The sequence below is a fragment of the Eumetopias jubatus genome, unplaced genomic scaffold, assembly GCF_037043125.1.
Source record: "Eumetopias jubatus isolate StellerSeaLion01/CBP00866 unplaced genomic scaffold, mEumJub1_p1.0 scaffold_27, whole genome shotgun sequence".
In the NCBI taxonomy this organism is placed as follows: Eukaryota; Metazoa; Chordata; class Mammalia; order Carnivora; family Otariidae; genus Eumetopias; species Eumetopias jubatus.
In genome coordinates, this window is record NW_028274833.1 from 895,691 (window position 1) to 913,274 (window position 17,584).

A 17,584-nucleotide genomic window follows, 5' to 3' on the forward strand; every position below is an offset into this window, starting at 1 on the left:
TTGGAATGATTGTCTTTTTAATATTTAAAACAAATCTGCCTTTTTTCCCTTCTACTTTTAGGTTATGAGATGGTCTCTGCAAGACGGTCTGTCCTTGAATTGGAAATTTTTAAGGTTGACATATGCTGGTACTTTATCTCCTTTATGTGTACTATGATTTCTTCTGTTACAACCACTACATAAGCAGACAAAATAGCAAAGGTCCATTCTGTGTCAAGTATGACAGCCACAACGCATGGCTCTCCAATAGGAGGGAATGACATCCAAGGCCAGGCTCCTGATGGACAGTCTCAGCCCTCCTTCCAATAGAGTCAGGTAGGACATGTTAAGGCTGTGTTTTGGGTGCCATGAATTACTAAACAATGATATAGATGTCTTGAATAATTTATAATCATGGAAGCTTATTGTCATTTTAAATTACTTTTTTAAAAATATTTTATTTATTTGACAGAGACACAACGAGAGAGGGAACACAAGCTCGGAGAGTGAGAGAGGGAGAAGCAGACTTCCTGTTGAGCAAGGAGCCCGATATGGAGCTCGAACCCAGGACCCTGGGATCATGACTTGAGCCGAAGGCAGACGCTTAACGACTGAGCCACCCAGGTGCTTTTAAGAAGAGTCACACAGACTTGTAGGAAACCTACTGTACTTGGTTAAGAATGTTCCTTTTTTTTTTTTTTTAATATGACTGAGGACAAAAGAATTTAGTTATTTTGTAACAATTTGTTATAAGCATAGATTTAGCTCTTTATTTTTGAATCCCATCTTTGTACCATACCAATAACCTCAGAGCTATGGCTAAATAAAATATCTATGCCTTAGTAGTCTGTACATTTATTTCATTAAGTTTGTAGGTAGTTTTTTTTAATGTTGTAAGCTGCATTTATTATAGCATGTATAAGCCACCCACAGGCTGGGGCTCTCAGAGAAATGAGGACACTGTCCTGCCTGCGTTTGGGAGCCATGATGCTGGACGCATGCCCCACACTCTGCCCACTTCCAGCATTCGTGAATGGCGGACCAGCCAGGGCCTCCATTATGTAACAATCCCAGAGGGATGTATGGTGGCACAAGGGCCAAAGCTGGCCCCCAGGCCTGTTTGGTTGACAGGGTTTAAAATGTTTTTTCATTAGTTGCCAACTTAAAAATTAGAATATTTCACATAAAAATCTGTCTTTTTGGCTTCTCCAGATTTTTCATATTATACTTGCATTCCCACTTTATAGCAGTTAATTACAACTAAATGACACCCACCAATTTCAGATGGGAAATCACACCCCCACCACACCATCTTGTCACTCAAGGTCAATAGCCACTAGCAATTCAATCGTGCAAATAGTTCTCATCACAGCAATGTCTCTGTTTCCTATCTCCAGTAATAGCAGGAAAAGTCAAAGTTTCACTGCAAAGGCCTCACAATTCAAAGGCCTACCTCATTTATTTTTATAACTTTTCAGGGCATCTGAGTTAGAGATCTGTGAATTAGCAGATTCTGTATCTTTAGGTTGACAGTAAGTAAAACAAAGTAAAGGGCTAAATCCAGATTTTAGTATCAAAGCTTAGTGCTGGCCTACATGGAAATAATTAATTTTTCTTTTTCTGAAAGAATTTGTATACGATTAATGGAAAATATTTGTAAAAGGCTTAATATAACATCAATCCTTCTTTATTTCTGAAAGTGGTAATTTACATTTACTTTTTGTTGCTCAGTTTTTCTAGGGAGTTTAGTCTCTTTAAACTTTCGCACAGTAACTTTTGGAAAATTATTAGCTTTGGGTTTTTTTGTTTACACTTATGTGAACAAATCCTCATTTAATCTTCCTTAGTTCTTTCTTTTTGCTTTCTTTGTGTTCCATAGATGTTCATTCTCTAGTTTCATGATACAGAAATTTAGATATGTTTAGCTTTTCTTTATTTTTATATTTTCCAAAACATGCATTTTAACATATTTTAAAATTTGTGTGGTGATATTTAATGTAAGAATATTTTAAGAAATGTAGTACTTCCCTTTCAAGCATTTGGAGGTTTTCTGGCTAATCTTTTTGTCATTGACTTAGAGCTTAATTCCTTTGTGGATAGAGAATATATTCTGTGATACCACTGTTTGGGAATTTATTGAGGTCTGATGTGTTGCTCAGCATATAGTAATTTTGAACATATGAGAATTTGAAAAAGTATATTTTACTGTAGCATGTAATATCAGTTATTTCCAGTTTGCTTATTATGCTTTTCATATGTTCTCTACAGCCTTGTTTCATTTTGTTTTGTTTTAAAATTGCTTGTTTTATTAGTTGAGAGGTATGTTAAACTGCCTGGGATTGTGGACCTGCCCATTTCATTTTTTGTTCTATCAATTTAATTTAATTCAATTTTAAAGATGATTTGAGAAATAGAGCCCGTGCCCATGTGCACATGCACTAGCAGGGATAGGGGCATCTTCAAGCAGACTCCTGGCCCAGTGCAAAGCCCAACACAGGGCTTGATCCTAGGACCCTGAGCTGAAACCAGGAGTTGGATGCCCAACCAGCTGTGCCACCCGAGCGCCCTTGTTCTATCAATTTTAATGAGATATATTTCGAACCTATAAGATGCATGCAAACTGAAAATGTGACTTGGGGTTGGATGATTGGCCCATTAATCTTTATGTAGAGATCTCTTTAATCTCCACTAATAATTCTTGTGTTAAAGTCTACCTTACCTGTCACATACTTGTATAAATGCAGCATTATTTGGGGGAAGGAGGTTTATTGTTATGTGGAATGTCTTTTCTCATTCTTTTTTTAAAGCACTCATTATTTTTATCGCTCATTTTATTTTTATTGTGTTAATTCCCTGAACCCTGCCATTTAAAGTTGTCTACTTATACTTTTTTCTTTAAAGAGGCTTTTTAGGTTCACAACAGAATTGAGCAGAAAGTACAGGGTTCCTATATCTCTCTTTCACCACCATCCTACTACCACCCCATACACATTTAAATTGACAAAACTACAATGACATGTCGTTATCACTCAAACTTCATAGTTTACTTTATGGTTCACGTCTTCCTTTATTCATTCTTTGGGGTTTGACAAGTGTTTAATGACATAGATATACCATTATAGTATCATATAAGAGTTTCCCTCCTATAAAATTTGCTCTTCCTTTTCTTTCTTCCCTCCCCTGAACCCTTGGCAGCTAAAGACCTGCCTGTCCAGTTTTGCCTTTTCCAAAATGTCAAATAGTTGAAATCATATGGTGTATAAACTTTTCAAACTGGCTTATTTCACTTAATAATATGCACTTAAAGTTCTTTTGTCTTTTAAAGGCTTTGGTTGCTTTTATTTGTGTCTTTTTTCTTTGTTGTTTGTTTTTAATCACTGAATAACATTCCATTGTCTGGGTGTATAACACTTCATCTGTTCACTTTCTGAAGGACATCTCAATTGCTTCCAAGTTTTGGCAATTATGAATAAAGTAAATATTCATCCATAGGGAGGTTTTTATGTGGAAATGTTTTCAACTCATTTGAATGAATACCAAGGGATACAACCGCTGGATTGTATGATTAGTGTATATTTAGTTTTGTAAGACATTACCAAACTGTCTTCCAAAGCAGGGGGAGTGGCAGACTGAGGGAAAAGAAGGCTCCCTGCTGAGCAGAGAACCAGTGTTGGGACTTAGTCACAGGACCCTGGGATGGTGACCTGAGCCAAAGGCAGATGCTTAACTGACTGAGACACCCAGGCATCCCATGATCCATTCGATTTGTGTGTGTGTGTGTGTTTGTTTTTTATGAGTGTTATTTTTTTATTTTTTATTTAGTTTTGTTTGCTTTTAAGTTTTCAGTTTTTATTTAAATTCTAGTTAACAGTATAATCCTGGTTTCAGAGTAGAATTTAGTCATTCCACAGTTTCATATGACACAGGTGCTTATCACAGGTACCCATCACCCATTTAGCCCATCCCCCATGCACCTGCCCTCCATTGACCCTGTTTGTTCTCTGTAGTTAAGAATCTCTTATGGTGGGTGCCTGGGTGGCTCAGCTGGTTAGGCAACTGCCTTCAGCTCAGGTCATTGTCCTGAGGTCCCAGGATAGAGTCCCACATCAGGCTCGCTGCTCAGCAGGGAGTCTGCTTCTCCCTCTGACCCCCTTCCCTCTCGTGCTCTCTATCTCTCATTCTCTCTCTCTCTCTCAAATAAATAAATAAAATCTTTAAAAAATAAAAAAAGGCTCTCTTATGGTTTAAGGGTCTGTTTTTTGTTTTGTGTCTTTTTTTCCTTTGTTCATCTATTTTGTTTCTTAAATTCTGCATATGAGTGAAAATATATGGTATTTGTCTTTGACTGACTTATTTCACTTAGCATTGTACTTTCTAGCTCCATCCATGCAAATGGCAGTTTTCATTCTTTTTGATGGCTTAGTAATATTCCATTATATATATATATATTTATATACATATATATATATATATATGTGGAAACCACATCTTCTTATCCTTTCATCAGTTAGTGGACTCTGGGGCTCTTTGCATAATTTGGCTGTTATTGGTAATGCTGCTATAAACGTTGGGTTGTGTATGTCTTTTTGAATCAGTATTTTTGGGGGGTCCCCTTACTACTCATCATCTTAACTTCTCAAGTAACTACTTAGTAGTGTAATTGCTGATTCAAAGGGTAATTCTGTTTTTAACTTGTGGAGGAACCTCCATACTGTTTTCCAGAGTGCCTGCACCAATTTGCATTCCCACCAACAGTGTAAGAGGGTCTCCTTTCTCCACATCCTCACCAACACCTGTTGTTTCATGTGTTGTTGATTTTAGCCATTCTGACGTGTGAAGTGGTATCTCACTGTGGTTTTGATTTGTATTTCCCTGATGATGAATGATGTTGAACATCTTTTCATGTGTCTGTTAGCCATCTTGGATGTCTTCTTTGGAAAATGTCCATTAATGTCTTCTGCCCACTGTTTAATTGGATTATTTGTTTTTTGGGTGTTGAGTTTTAGAAGATGTTTATGTATTTCAGGTACTAACCATTTATCAGATATGTCATTTGCAAATATCTTCTCCCTTTCTGTAGGCTGCCTTTTAGGTTTGTTGATTGTTTCCTTTGCTGTGCAAAAGCTTTTTATCCTGAAATCCCAATAGTTCATGTTTGCTTTTGTTTTCCTTGCCTCCAGAGACGTGTCTAGTGAGAGTCAATGTCAAAGTGTTTCTGCCTGTGCTCTTTCAGATTTTAATGGTTTCCTGTTTCACATTTAGGTCTTTCATCTATTTTGAAATTTAATTTTGTATATGGTATAAGAAAGTAGTCCAGATTTACTCTTCTGCACATTGCTATCTGGTTTTCCCAACACCGTTTGTTGAAGAGACTTTTTTTTCCATTGGGTATTCTTTCCTGCTTTATTAAAGACGAGTGGTCATATCATTGTGGGTTCATTTCTAGGTTCTCTATTCTGTTCCTTTGATCTATGTGTCCGTTTTTGTGCCAGTACCATATTGTCTTGATGACTGCTGCTTTGTCATATAGCTTGAAACCCAGAATTATGATGCATCCAGATTTGCTTCTCTTTTTCAAGATTGCTTTGGCTATTCAGAGTATTTTGTGGTTCCATTACAAATTTTACGATTATTTGTTCTAGCTCTGTGAAAAATGCTGTTGGTATTTTGATAGGGATTACATTTAATATGTAGCTTGCTTTGGGTAGTATAGACATTTTAATATTATTTGTTCATCCATTCCTAGAGCATACATTGCACTTTTTTTTTTCTTTTTTACTTTGTTTCTGAGGAAATGTCCAATTTTGCTCTTATCCTTGGTCCTTTGTTAGGTGTACATAAGGAGTCCCACCCCACACACACATGGTTTCTTCCAGGATTTTTCCTTAGCACTTTTTTCTGCAGTTTGAATACCATATGCTTAGGTGTCATTTTTTAATATACATATTTATTTATTCTGCTTGGAATTTTCGGAGTTTCCTTGTCCATTCTTTGGTGTCTGACATTAATGTAAGGGAAATTCTCAGTTTCAAATATTATATTCCTTCCTCTCTTTCTTGGCATCTGGTATTCCCACTATGTATATGCTACATGTGTCTAGTTGTCCTACAATTCTTGAGTACTTTTTCTTTTTAACTTTTTGCTTTCCAGTGTTGGGTGTTTCTCTTGACATATGTTTAATCTTAGGGATTCTTTCCTCATCTGTGTCTTATCTACCAACGAGCCCAGCAAAGCCTCCCATAAAACAGCTTTGTTGTTAGTATAGTGTTTTTATCCCTAGCATTTTTTTTCATTCTTCCTTAGAATTCCATCTCTCTGCTTACATGACTCATTTGAAATTCTTTTCATGTCCACTTCTTCTGTTAGAGTCCTTAGCATTATCAGCTGTAGTTATTTTAAATGTTTGTTTGAATAATTTCAATATCCTTGTCGTATCAGAGTTTCATGTTTGCTCTGTCTCTTCAAACTCTGTTGATTATTGTTTACTCTACATTGGATTTTCTGTTAAAACTTAGACATAATATACTGAATAAAGGGAACTACTGTGAATAAACCTTTCATATTGTGTAGGTATGGAGGGACAGGTTGGCTAGAGAGAACTGGAATCGAGTACTTCACTTTCCCCCACACGGAAGTCTGTACCAGGCTAGGGTTTCATATTTCCCTTCTTCTAATTTGGTTCTTATAAAAACCTATATTAGGACCTGGGAAAGTAGCTTCTCTTGAGGGTAGGCTTTATTAAGAGCAGAATGCTGTATCATATTTCAGAATGACTACTTTGCATCTCTTCTCCTGGAAATGAGGGGCTTTTTCTGTGATCCTGTCTGTGATGACTTGATGGGATTTCTGGAGGTAAAGTCACAAAAATATGAGTGTTCCCTTCAGTCTAGACCTTCTGCAGTTTTTAACTCTCAGACATTCCACATCCGCTTCCAAGCAATTCATCAAGTACAGTTTAGGGTTTTCTATCCCTCTTCTTATTTGCATGGAGGTTTTTGCCCATGGTTTTCTGCTGGTAATTTTTGATTCTCTCTGTCCCTCTGATCTCCCATCTGATTTTATGGGCAGCAGTTTGCCACATGACTTTAATTTCCATCAGATCTGTGAAGAGTTAGTTGTTGATTCAGTTTACTACTGGTTAGGGAGTGACAACTCCCCAGCTTCTTATATGCTGAACTAGAAATCAGAAGTCTCCTATCCCTTTACTTCTCTCTCTCTTTTTTAAAAGATTTTATTTATTTATTTATCTATTTATTTATTTATTTATTTATTTATTTATTTATAGTTGGGAAGGGCAGGCAGTGGGAGAGAGAGATCTTGGGATCATGACCTGAGCGGAAGCCAGATGCTTAACTGACTGAGCCACCCAAGCGCCCCTGCTTTCTTCTCTTTTTTGTCCTTATATTTAAGCATCTATATCTAGCTTATGGCTATGTTCTGTGTTTCTGTCTTGGTCTTTCAGCTGTATTTTCAGTCCTTTTAATATAAATGCTGATATATTTGGGATGTGTCTCTTATGGTTTATGAACATTAAGAATTTGGGAATGGCTTACCTGAGTGATTTCTGACTTTTTTTTTTCTTTGTGGTCAGCTTCTCAGCTAGGGTTGCAGATATCTGAAGACTTGACTAGGGTTGGGGTATCCATTTTCACAGGGGTTCACTCCACATGGCTTTTGATGAGAACCCTCAGTTTTTCAGCACATAGATCTCTGCAAAGGGCTCCTTAATTGTCTTCAGGTCATGGCACTTAACTTTTCCTAGAAGGCTTGTTCTAACAGAGAGGAAGAAAAAAGTCTTGATAACGTTTGTGGCTTGACCTCAGAAGTTACACTGACAATTCCGAAAAGATAAGTGATTAAGAAAGTTCATTACAGGATGCCTGAGTGGCTCAGACGTTAAGTGTCTGCCTTCAGCTCAGCTCATGATCCCAGAATCCTGGGGTCGAGCCCTCCATCTGGCTCCCTGTTCAGTGGGAAGCCTGCTTCTCCCTCTCCCACTCCCCCTTCTTGTGTTCCCTCTCTCACTGTCTCTCTGTCAAATAAATTAAAAAATCCTAAAGAAAGAGTTCATTACAACTGTGTTTTATTAGAGGTAAACATTGTAAAAACTAATGTTCTTTACTTATAACCTATTCAGTCCACACAGTTCTATGTACTTTAATTAATTTATCAAATATTCTTAATCTTTAAGTCTTAAATTTTTAAAATACAGTAAATGTAAATCCTTTACAAAAAGGATGAGGAGAGAATGAAACCCAGTTTCATTAAATATTTATAGATGTATATGGAACATTTTAAAGTATAATTTTTCACTAAACATATGTTGATACTAAATTGCTGAATGTTATACATATATGTCATTGAAATTTAAGTCTGGAGTATTTAATTTTTAAGACCTCATCAGCTGACTCATCCAATGAGAATTCCCCAGCAACGCCCCCGGATGAACAAGGTCAAGGTGATGCTCCACCACAGCACGAAGATGAAGAACCTGCATTTCCACATACTGACTTGGCAAAGTAGAATGACATGATCAATAGGAGAGTTGTTTTGACTTTTCTTTAATGGAGCTAATAAGCTAGAAAAGCAGATTTTCTTTTTTATCAGCATTGCCACTGCTAAAGAATGAGGAAAAGAGAAGGGTGCCTGGGTGGCTCAGATGGTTAAGCGTCTGCCTTCGGCTCAGGTCATGATCCCAGGGTCCTGGGATCGAGTCCCGCATTGGGCTCCCTGCTCCTTGGGAGCCTGCTTCTCCCTCTGCCTCTCTTTCTCTCTCTCTCTCCCCCTCTCTCTGTCTCTCATGAATAAATAAATAAAATTAAAAAAAAAGAATGAGAAAAAGAGTGGATTGCAGTGTCAGTTAGTAATTTTACTGTTTTCTTTATTGCTGTAATACTTAAGTCATTGTCAGCTACTTTGTAACTCATTCTTAATGCAGGCACTGGTATGAATTTTTAAAAATTGAAAGATGATATGAATAAAGATTTTAAATTAATGATGCTTTGTGATTCTAATGGGTGTGTTTCATTCCTAGAACTATAGGTAGAGAGTTCCTTTTGTGTGTCTATAAAGATCATTTCTCCTTGGTACACTGACTACTAGACTTGCTGGGTGACCTTTCTTATTTATAGGACATCCATTTTCTATAACAGATATTATTGTAAAAGATTGTAGTTTGGTAGTTTTTGATTTTTATTTAAGTGTACTTATAATTAGGACTGGAGGACTGAGTTATATTAAATTTTTAGTGACAGGGAAATAAAAAAAGACAGCTTTGCATAATCTATAACTAAAACAACAAAAAGTACCAATTTACATCTAACAGATTTTTTTGTAAAAGGTATCTTTTGTTGTCTTTCTGTAATGGATTTAGGGACAGCTGGAATAGAGTTCTTTCTGGGAAATAGTGGATTAGTCAGTGGAATTTATTCTTACGTACTAAGCTTTTCATTATGCCAGGGAAAATCCTAGCCTGGGTATGGTGGCATCTGCATTGGTTTTGATGTAGGGTATGCTCAGGATGATACACGGGCTTAGAGGTTCTTCAAGTCATGTAATTTTCAGAAAATTTGGTATATGTCGTGTAGAGTTGAATGAAGGAGAAATGAGCCATTTGTCTCTGTGAAGAAGATTCAAAGAAATATTACTGATATCTGAAGCTCAAAAGAGTACTTTTTTACTACTGACATTAACCGTGGGTATATTTAATTGATAATTGATTATTTTTAGTTTTAGGGGCCTGTGATTTTAGAAGCTGCTATTGATCTCAGTAAAAAAAGGTGAGTGATGTTACTATGTTTTCCATAATACATGCTATTATGGATATTTATATATTATTCTTGAAGGCTTTTGTTTTTTTCTTTTATAAAGTTACAGTATATTCTTAGACTACAGTATCTCTCTAAACTTTGTTAGGCCTTTTATATCTATATCTAGAGCAAAGGTTCATAAAAACCTTTGGGTAAACTTTAAGTACCTCTGAATTTAACATTAAAATTTCATGCAGATTTTATATGTATGTTAGTGTATGTAAGAGCAGGATCTTTTGGTTTGTATATTTTTGAAGGGGCTATTAAAAGTTAAAAATATTTTCTAAAGGGTAATAATTTTTTAAAAATTCTGTAGTATACATTAAAACATATTTAACAATTTAAAAATGCTAGATTGCCATATGAATCCAAATTTACCAATTGACCTTTTTTTGCATGTAAGCATATGTTAATTTGCAAGTAATTTCAATAAAAATTATTTAAACTTGCCACCTGAATGACTTACTGAACAGCCAGTAAACCAAAAGATACACCCATCTTATTTTTATGAAAATTGCTATTACATTAATATTTTTGTAACAAAATGTGAAGATTGCATTTTGACTTTTTAAAAACTTACCAAAAATATATATTTTTAAAGATTTTATTTATTTATTTGACAGAGAGAGACATGGTGAGAGAGGGAACACAAGCAGGGGGAGTGGGAGAGGGAGAAGCAGGCTTCCCGCCGAGCAGGGAGCCTGATGCAGGGCTTGATGGGATCATGACCTGAGCCGAAGGCAGACATTTAATGACTGAGTTACCCAGGCGCCCCACAAAAAAAATTTTTTGGAGGAAAAATGTCTTGATAATTAAGGTCTTTTTTTTTTTTTTAAGGCAACTGTTAAATAATCTGGTATTTTTCAGTATTGCCCAACCAAACTTTTTGTGTTAGAGTCAGCCACTTTTTGATGACTTTGTTCTACCCAATATTAGATGCCCCTGAATTCTTATAGGAAATGGCTAATTTTTGTAATATGCTCTACTTGCTCAAGGCCCTGAAGGCTAAAAGAAAAGGGCAATTCCATTTTATTTTCCGGATTATTCAGTAGGCAGATTTTTAACATCTATGGTTGATGTAATGTCTATTACACAGTCTGTGCTGTATTTTTCTTGGCAATGTTAATAATTTAACAATTGTCCTACAGTCATTTAAAGAATTTTTTGTTTTTAATCTTACAAATTATAAAAATTTTATCAGGTAACAAATGTTTCTCAACTCTCAAATTTCTTTTTTAGTTTGCACGTTTGTAAGTTAATTGAAGGACTTATTAACTAGGTGTGTTTTAAATCCTAAAGGTACAAAATGAACAAAAATTGAAATGCTACTTTGTTTAATAGCACTGCCATTCAGTAGCTGTGTGTGGTTTGCTGAGGCTATTTCCCATTCATTCTTTTTTTTTTTAAATTTTATTTATTTATTCATGAGAGACAGAGGGAGAGAGAGAGAGAGGGGGAGAGAAGCAGAGAGAGAAGCAGGCTCCCAAGGAACAGGGAGCCCGATGCGGGACTCGATCCCAGGACCCTGGGATCATGACCTGAGCCGAAGGCAGACGCTTAACCATCTGAGCCACCCAGGCGCCCTATTTCCCATTCATTCTTTCTGGGATTCTGATTACTGTGAGGCAAAGTTTAAGTTATTTTAAGGGCAGCCTTGGGGTTTTGTTTGTTTTTGTTCTTGTGGGTTTTTTTTTTTTAAGATTTTATTTATTTGACAGAGAGACAGACCGCGAGACAGGGAACACAAGCAGGGGGAGTGGGGGCGGGAGAAGCAGGCTTCCCGCCAAGCAGGGAGCCCAATATGGGGCTCTATCCCAGGACCCTGGGATCATGACCTGAGCCCAAGGCAGACGCTTAACTAACCGAGCCACCCAGGTGCCCTGGTGTTTTTTTTTTATTACCTTATTGTTACAGTTATTGTTACAGTTACTATAACGTTATTACGTTACAGTACATCATTAGTTTTTGATGTGGTGACCCACAATCCATTGTTTTCGTAAAACACCTAATGCTCCATGCAATACGTGCCGTCCTTAATCCCCATCACCAGGTTAACCCACCCCACCATCCCCTCCCCTCTAAAACCCTCATTTTGTTTCTTGGAGTCCATAGCCTCTCTCATGGTTTGTCTCCCCCAGTCTTGGGTTTAAATAATCTATCGACACGTATATGATCTAAACCAAACTACACTGTGCAAATTTAGTATTTCCGAGTTCTTATGAAGTATTAGAAGTTTCCTTTTTGGCACTGAGTGTACTGTTTTTCTTTAGCCATAGGAAATTAAAAAGAATTAAGCATGTACAGATAATGAAAAATGATGAATGGACTAATTAATTACAAAATCAAGACAGAGTTCATGTTTTAAGTTTGTAGTTAAACAGAATTTGCAGCCAAATGAAATTTTAAAAAGGTTACTATTTTTAATGTTTGTCCACTGTATTTTCAGTGAGTTTAAGGCTGTGAAATGATTTCATTCCCCTTTTACCCAGTGATTTTTTTGTTTTAAAGTTTAGTAACCTATCTGGGGGCACTTCCAGTTTTATTATCTTAAATGATATAATTGGTCAGGGAAATGTTTCCTTTATGCTAAATTTATTGTATTTTTTTTTCATCTATTCTTAGGTCTTGATGTTAAAAGTGAAGCATGTCAGCATTTTTTTTCGAGATAGGTAACAGTACCTTTCACTAAAATTCTTATGGATGAGGCAGTGAGTAGCTGGATATTTGAAATTCATGTGAGTCTTCTAATTTATTTGAGAGACTCATACTTACTTGGTGATTGCATATGGATTTATCTTTGGAAAATATTATTGTGAATAACATTAAACCTGATGATATGTTTGACAGAATTGAAGGTTTTTAAGAACAGTCTTGTCTTTTAGAATGAATTTGAGATTTTGATTCCTGAAACTTGGTTTAATCTGTGTCCTGGAATCCCAAGTGCCTGTCACCATATGCACATCCCACATTTCATCAAATGTATCCTGTTATTGATTGTAAGAGTCCACTATTTTTCATAACTTTAAGAAAGAAAAATACCCAGATGGCAAATAGAAGACTCCCAATATAATTAGGACACCAAAGGGTATAATTTTAGCATAGGTGTACCTGATAAATAAATTCATAATGTGGAAATGACAAGGAAAATTTAAATCTTACAGGCTTAGAATTTAAACCACAAACCAGTAATCCCACAAGTTTTGGTATGACTTCAAACTACAGGTTTTAGTAATTACAAAAGCCAAAATCTGAACTGTTATCAAATTGGTAATATCTTCATGTAAATGGCTGCAGGAAATGTACTGTGAGAAAATACCTTAACTCTAGGACAGTACAAACAAAGGCAGAATAATGCAAGCTGCCATTGATTCTTAGATACCTTTGTAAACAGATTTTGAAAGTGAAAAAAAAATACATCTTACTTGAATCATTGAACTCTAAAACCTGGTTCTTATGTATAACATAGAATTTAATCAAGAGTTCTAAAGCAAACAGTATTGTTCTGTGGACTTCAACCTAGAAAATATAACTTGAACATTCCCCACAAATGAATATGGCGTATAAATCCTAACATTTTCTGATTTGACATACTTTTTAGTGTTAGAGGTAGACATTTGGGGAATTATTTACTTGTGAAGTTAAGCAGAATTCAGATGACCAGTATACAAAAATGGAAAGAGAGCATTATTAACAAGATTAGAGTGTTTCTGTGCTTGAAATTACAATGTTACCTTTTTTAAATGAACTTTTTTGTTCTTGTCCCCTTTCATATAACAGAGGTGTATTATTAACAATACTCATCGTCTAATGGAGCTTTGTGTGGCCAAGTTGTCCCAAGACTGGTTTCCACTTCTAGATCTTCTTGCTGTGGCCTTAAATCCACATTGCAAATTCCATATCTACAATGGTACATGTCCATGTGAATCAGTTTCGACAAACGCTCAATTGCCTGAAGATGAACTATTTGCTCATTCTTCAGATCCTCGATCACCAAAAGTGTGTTGGTTTTCAAAATTAAATACTGTTTTGTGTTTTTACAAAACTTCAGTGACATGAAACTTTCTTTAACCTAATGATCAGTATATAACTTTGTTTTATGTGGGTTTGTTTAAAAAACACATTATTTAATATATACAGTGATTCATTAACATTGTACAGTAGGTCAACAGCATAAAACTCATGCCTGACCAAAGCTTATTATGTATTGATCAGTTTATGAATATGGTTATATTGGAACTTTATGCTATATTTCCCCTAGTAGCAAGATATTATATTTGCTCCTTCAGTGTTCAAAGTGACTTTAGAGAATATAACCATTTTAAGTCAAAAGTGTGAGCTGTACTTTGCACTTATATGTATATTTAATTGCAAAAACATAGGTTTATGAGAGGCCATTTTTTTAAGATTTTATTTACTTGGGAGAGAGAGCATGAGCAGGGGGAGAGGGAGAGGGAGAAGCAGACTCTCCGCTGAGCCCCCACTTGGGGCTCCATCCCAGGACTCTGAGATCATGACCTGAGCTAAAGGCAAACACTTAACTGACTGAGCTACCCAGGTGTCCTATAAACAAATTTTTAAATTTTTACTATTTTGTGACACATCCTAAGGCTTTTTAAAATAAATTTTATTTATTCATTAGAAAGCAAAGGCGGAGAGGGAGAAGCAGACTCCCCGCTGAGCAAGGAGCCCCAGTGGAACTTGATCTCAGGACCTGAAGATCATGATCTGAGCCTAAGGCAGATGCCTAACTGACCAAGTCACATAGGTGCCCCCAGTTAGGCATTTCTTAAAATGCTTTGATTTCCTTTTTTTTTTCTTTTTCTTTTTAAAGATTTATTTGTCAGAGACAGAGAGTGGACCCAAGTGTGAGGACAAGCAGGGGGAGCACAGGTAGAGAGAGAAGCAGGCTCCCCGCTGAGCAAGGAGCCCAATATGGGACTTGATCCCAGGACCTTGGGATCATGACCTGAGCCGAAGGCAGACCTTAACTGACTGAGCCACCTAAGCACCCTGAAATGCCTTGATTCTTTACAAAGAACTCTTAGTGTTGATTAGCATCTGAATTTTGGGTCAAGTAAATAATCTTTCAGTCTATATTCATTTTGCAGAGAAGATATGGTCTGCTCAAATTGTAACTAATTTCAAGGAAGCACAGCAGAAAATAAACAAAACTAATGCTGTATCAGTAAAACTAAGAAATTAGCCAAAAGCACTCAAATCAGCTGACCAGACTATATAAGAAGGCTCCCTGTTTTGTATGTGTTCATTCTAATGTCTCATGTCATTTTAATGAGTTTCTTATGTCTCAAAGACTGTTTGATTATATTTATTTTGATTAATTTTTTGAACACACTGAAAAAGTTATCAGCAGTAGAAACAGAAAGCAGAACATAGCTTTGTTATCAGTGCACACATACATAAGTAGAACCCAAAAATCACAAAAGCACAAAATCCTTGCAAACTAATGTGAGATATGTGCATACAGAGATAATTGGACTTTTATTTCCAATTTGGATCCCTCTCATTTCTGTTTCATGCCTAAGTTCCATGGCTAGGACTTTAGTACATTTAGTACCTTTAGCTGAATAGGTTTTGTCAAGTCAGGCTTCCTTATTTTGTTCCTAATCTTGGAGGGGAAGATTTCAGTGTTTCATTATTGAGTTTGATACAGGTTTTTCATATGTGGCCTTTGTTATTTTGAGGCAATTTTCTTTTATTTTTTTTAAAGATTTTATTTATGTCTTTGAGAGAGAGAGAGTGAATTAGCATGAGCCGGGAGGAGGAGCAGAGGGAGAGGGAGAAGCAGGCTTCCCATGGAGCAGGGAGCCGGACGTAGGGCTCTATCCCAGGACCCTGGGATCATGACCTGAGTGAAGGCAGACGCTTAACGACTGAGCCCCCCAGGTGTCCCGAGGCAATTTTCCTTTGTTTGTAGTCTGTTCAGTGTTTTTATTGTTTCTGGTAGTTGAATTTTGCCCAACCCTTTTTTGGCATGAATTGAGATGATGTGTTTTTTTTTTTTTTCTTTGATTCTAGTAATGTGGTGTGTGTTACATTGATTGATTTTGTATATTAAGACATCTTTGCATCCCAGGGAGAAACATGCCATTTGTTCATGTTGCTAGTATATTGTTGAGGGTTTTTATATCAGTGTTCATTAGGGTTAGTCTGTAAAGTCTTGGTCTGCCTTTGGTATCAGAGTAATCCTGGTCTCTTAAAAATGAGCTTGGATATGTTCCTTCTTCTTCATGTTTTTGGAAAAATGTGAGATTGGTGTTAACCTTGCTGGAATTTTCCAGCGAAGCCATTTGGTCCCTCATTTTTCTTTGTTGGAAAGTTTTGGATTGGTGATTCAATCTCTTTACTAATTCTAAGCCTGTTCAGAATCTTTCTTCCTGACCAGTTGTAGTATAAGTTGTGTTCTAGAAATTTGTCCATTTTATCTAGGCTATCCAGTTTGTTTACACTAATTCATAGTCCTTTCAATATAATTATTCACAGTGCTTTCTACTCTTTTATTTCTGTGAACTCTATAATAAAGTCCTCTCATTTCTGATTTTGGGTTTTTTTTCTTACTTACTTAAACTTGTTGATTTTTTCAGGAAAGGACTTTTGGTTTTATTTTTTTTGTTTTTCCTCTTTATTTTCTATTCTCTATTTTGTTTATCTCAGGTCTAATATTTCATTGTGCTAGTTGTGGATTTAGTTTGCTACTCTTTTTCTAGTTCCTTTCAAAGTGAAAAGTTACATTGTTGACTTGAAACCTGTTTTCTTTTTTAAACATTTGAAACTAAATTTTCCTTGTGACACAGATTGCTTCTTTGATCAATTGGTTAAGAATATGTTTTTTTATTTCTGAATATTTGTGGATTTTCAGGATTTTCTTCTATTTCTGATTTCTAATTCCATTTCATTATAATATGAAAAGATGCTTTCTGTGATTTTACTTTTTTAAATTTTATTTACTTGAGAGAGAAAGAGAGGTCACACGCATGAGTAAGGGAGGGGCGAAGAGGCAAAGGGAGAGGGACAAGCAGACTCTCTGCTAAGCAGGGAGGTAGACATGGGGCCGAATCCCAGGACCCCAAGATCATGACCTGAGCTGAAAGCAGCCACTTAACCAATTTAGCCACCCAGGCACCCCTGATTTTATTCTTTTTAAGACTTTTTCTGCAGAATATTTCATGTGCACTTACAAAGAATATGTTTTCTGCCCTTGTTGGGTATAGTGTTCTGTATGTCTGAAAAGTTCAATTGTTCTGTAGTGTTTTGTAAGACTGTTTTTTGCTTATTTTCTCCTGTTTCGTTGTTCTATTATTGGAAACGCAATGTTGAAGTCGCCAAGTACTAGTCTAGAACTGTTTCTCCCATTTGTCAATAGTGGCTTCATATATTTTAAAAACTCTGAAGTTGAGTGCATCAATACTTGTTATATTCTTCTTGGTAAATTGACCTTCAGTCATCACATAATGTCTTGTCTCTTCTCATAGTTTCTGACTTAACAGTCCATTTTTTTTTTGATAGCCATTCCTTTTCTGTTTTGGCTACTATCTGCATGAAATATATTTTCCCATCTTTTTACTTCTAAGCAATACATATCCTTAGAACTAAAGTGACTCTTTTAGGGATGGCTGCGTGGCTCAGTCACTTAAGCAGCTGCCTTTGGCTCAGGTCATGATCCCAGAGCCCAGCGAGAGTCGGGCTCCCTGCCCCGTGGGGAATGTGCTTTTCCCTCTCCCTATGCCACTCCCCCTGTTTATGTTCTCTTGCGTGCTGTCTCCGTCTCAAAGCTTTTT

General features: G+C 36.2%; 1 protein-coding gene across 1 annotated transcript in view; it reads left to right on the top strand.

Moving 5' to 3' along the window:
- Nucleotides 1-219: 219 nt before the first annotated feature.
- LOC148162011 (ubiquitin carboxyl-terminal hydrolase 9X-like) overlaps nucleotides 220-17,584 on the top strand; it is a 111,584-nt gene continuing 94,219 nt past the window's right edge. The window contains 6 exon segments of the mRNA XM_088020454.1: nucleotides 220-315; nucleotides 8,374-8,526; nucleotides 8,639-8,665; nucleotides 9,715-9,755; nucleotides 12,409-12,523; nucleotides 13,566-13,784. Coding sequence (XP_087876580.1) covers nucleotides 220-315; nucleotides 8,374-8,526; nucleotides 8,639-8,665; nucleotides 9,715-9,755; nucleotides 12,409-12,523; nucleotides 13,566-13,784 — 651 coding nt within the window.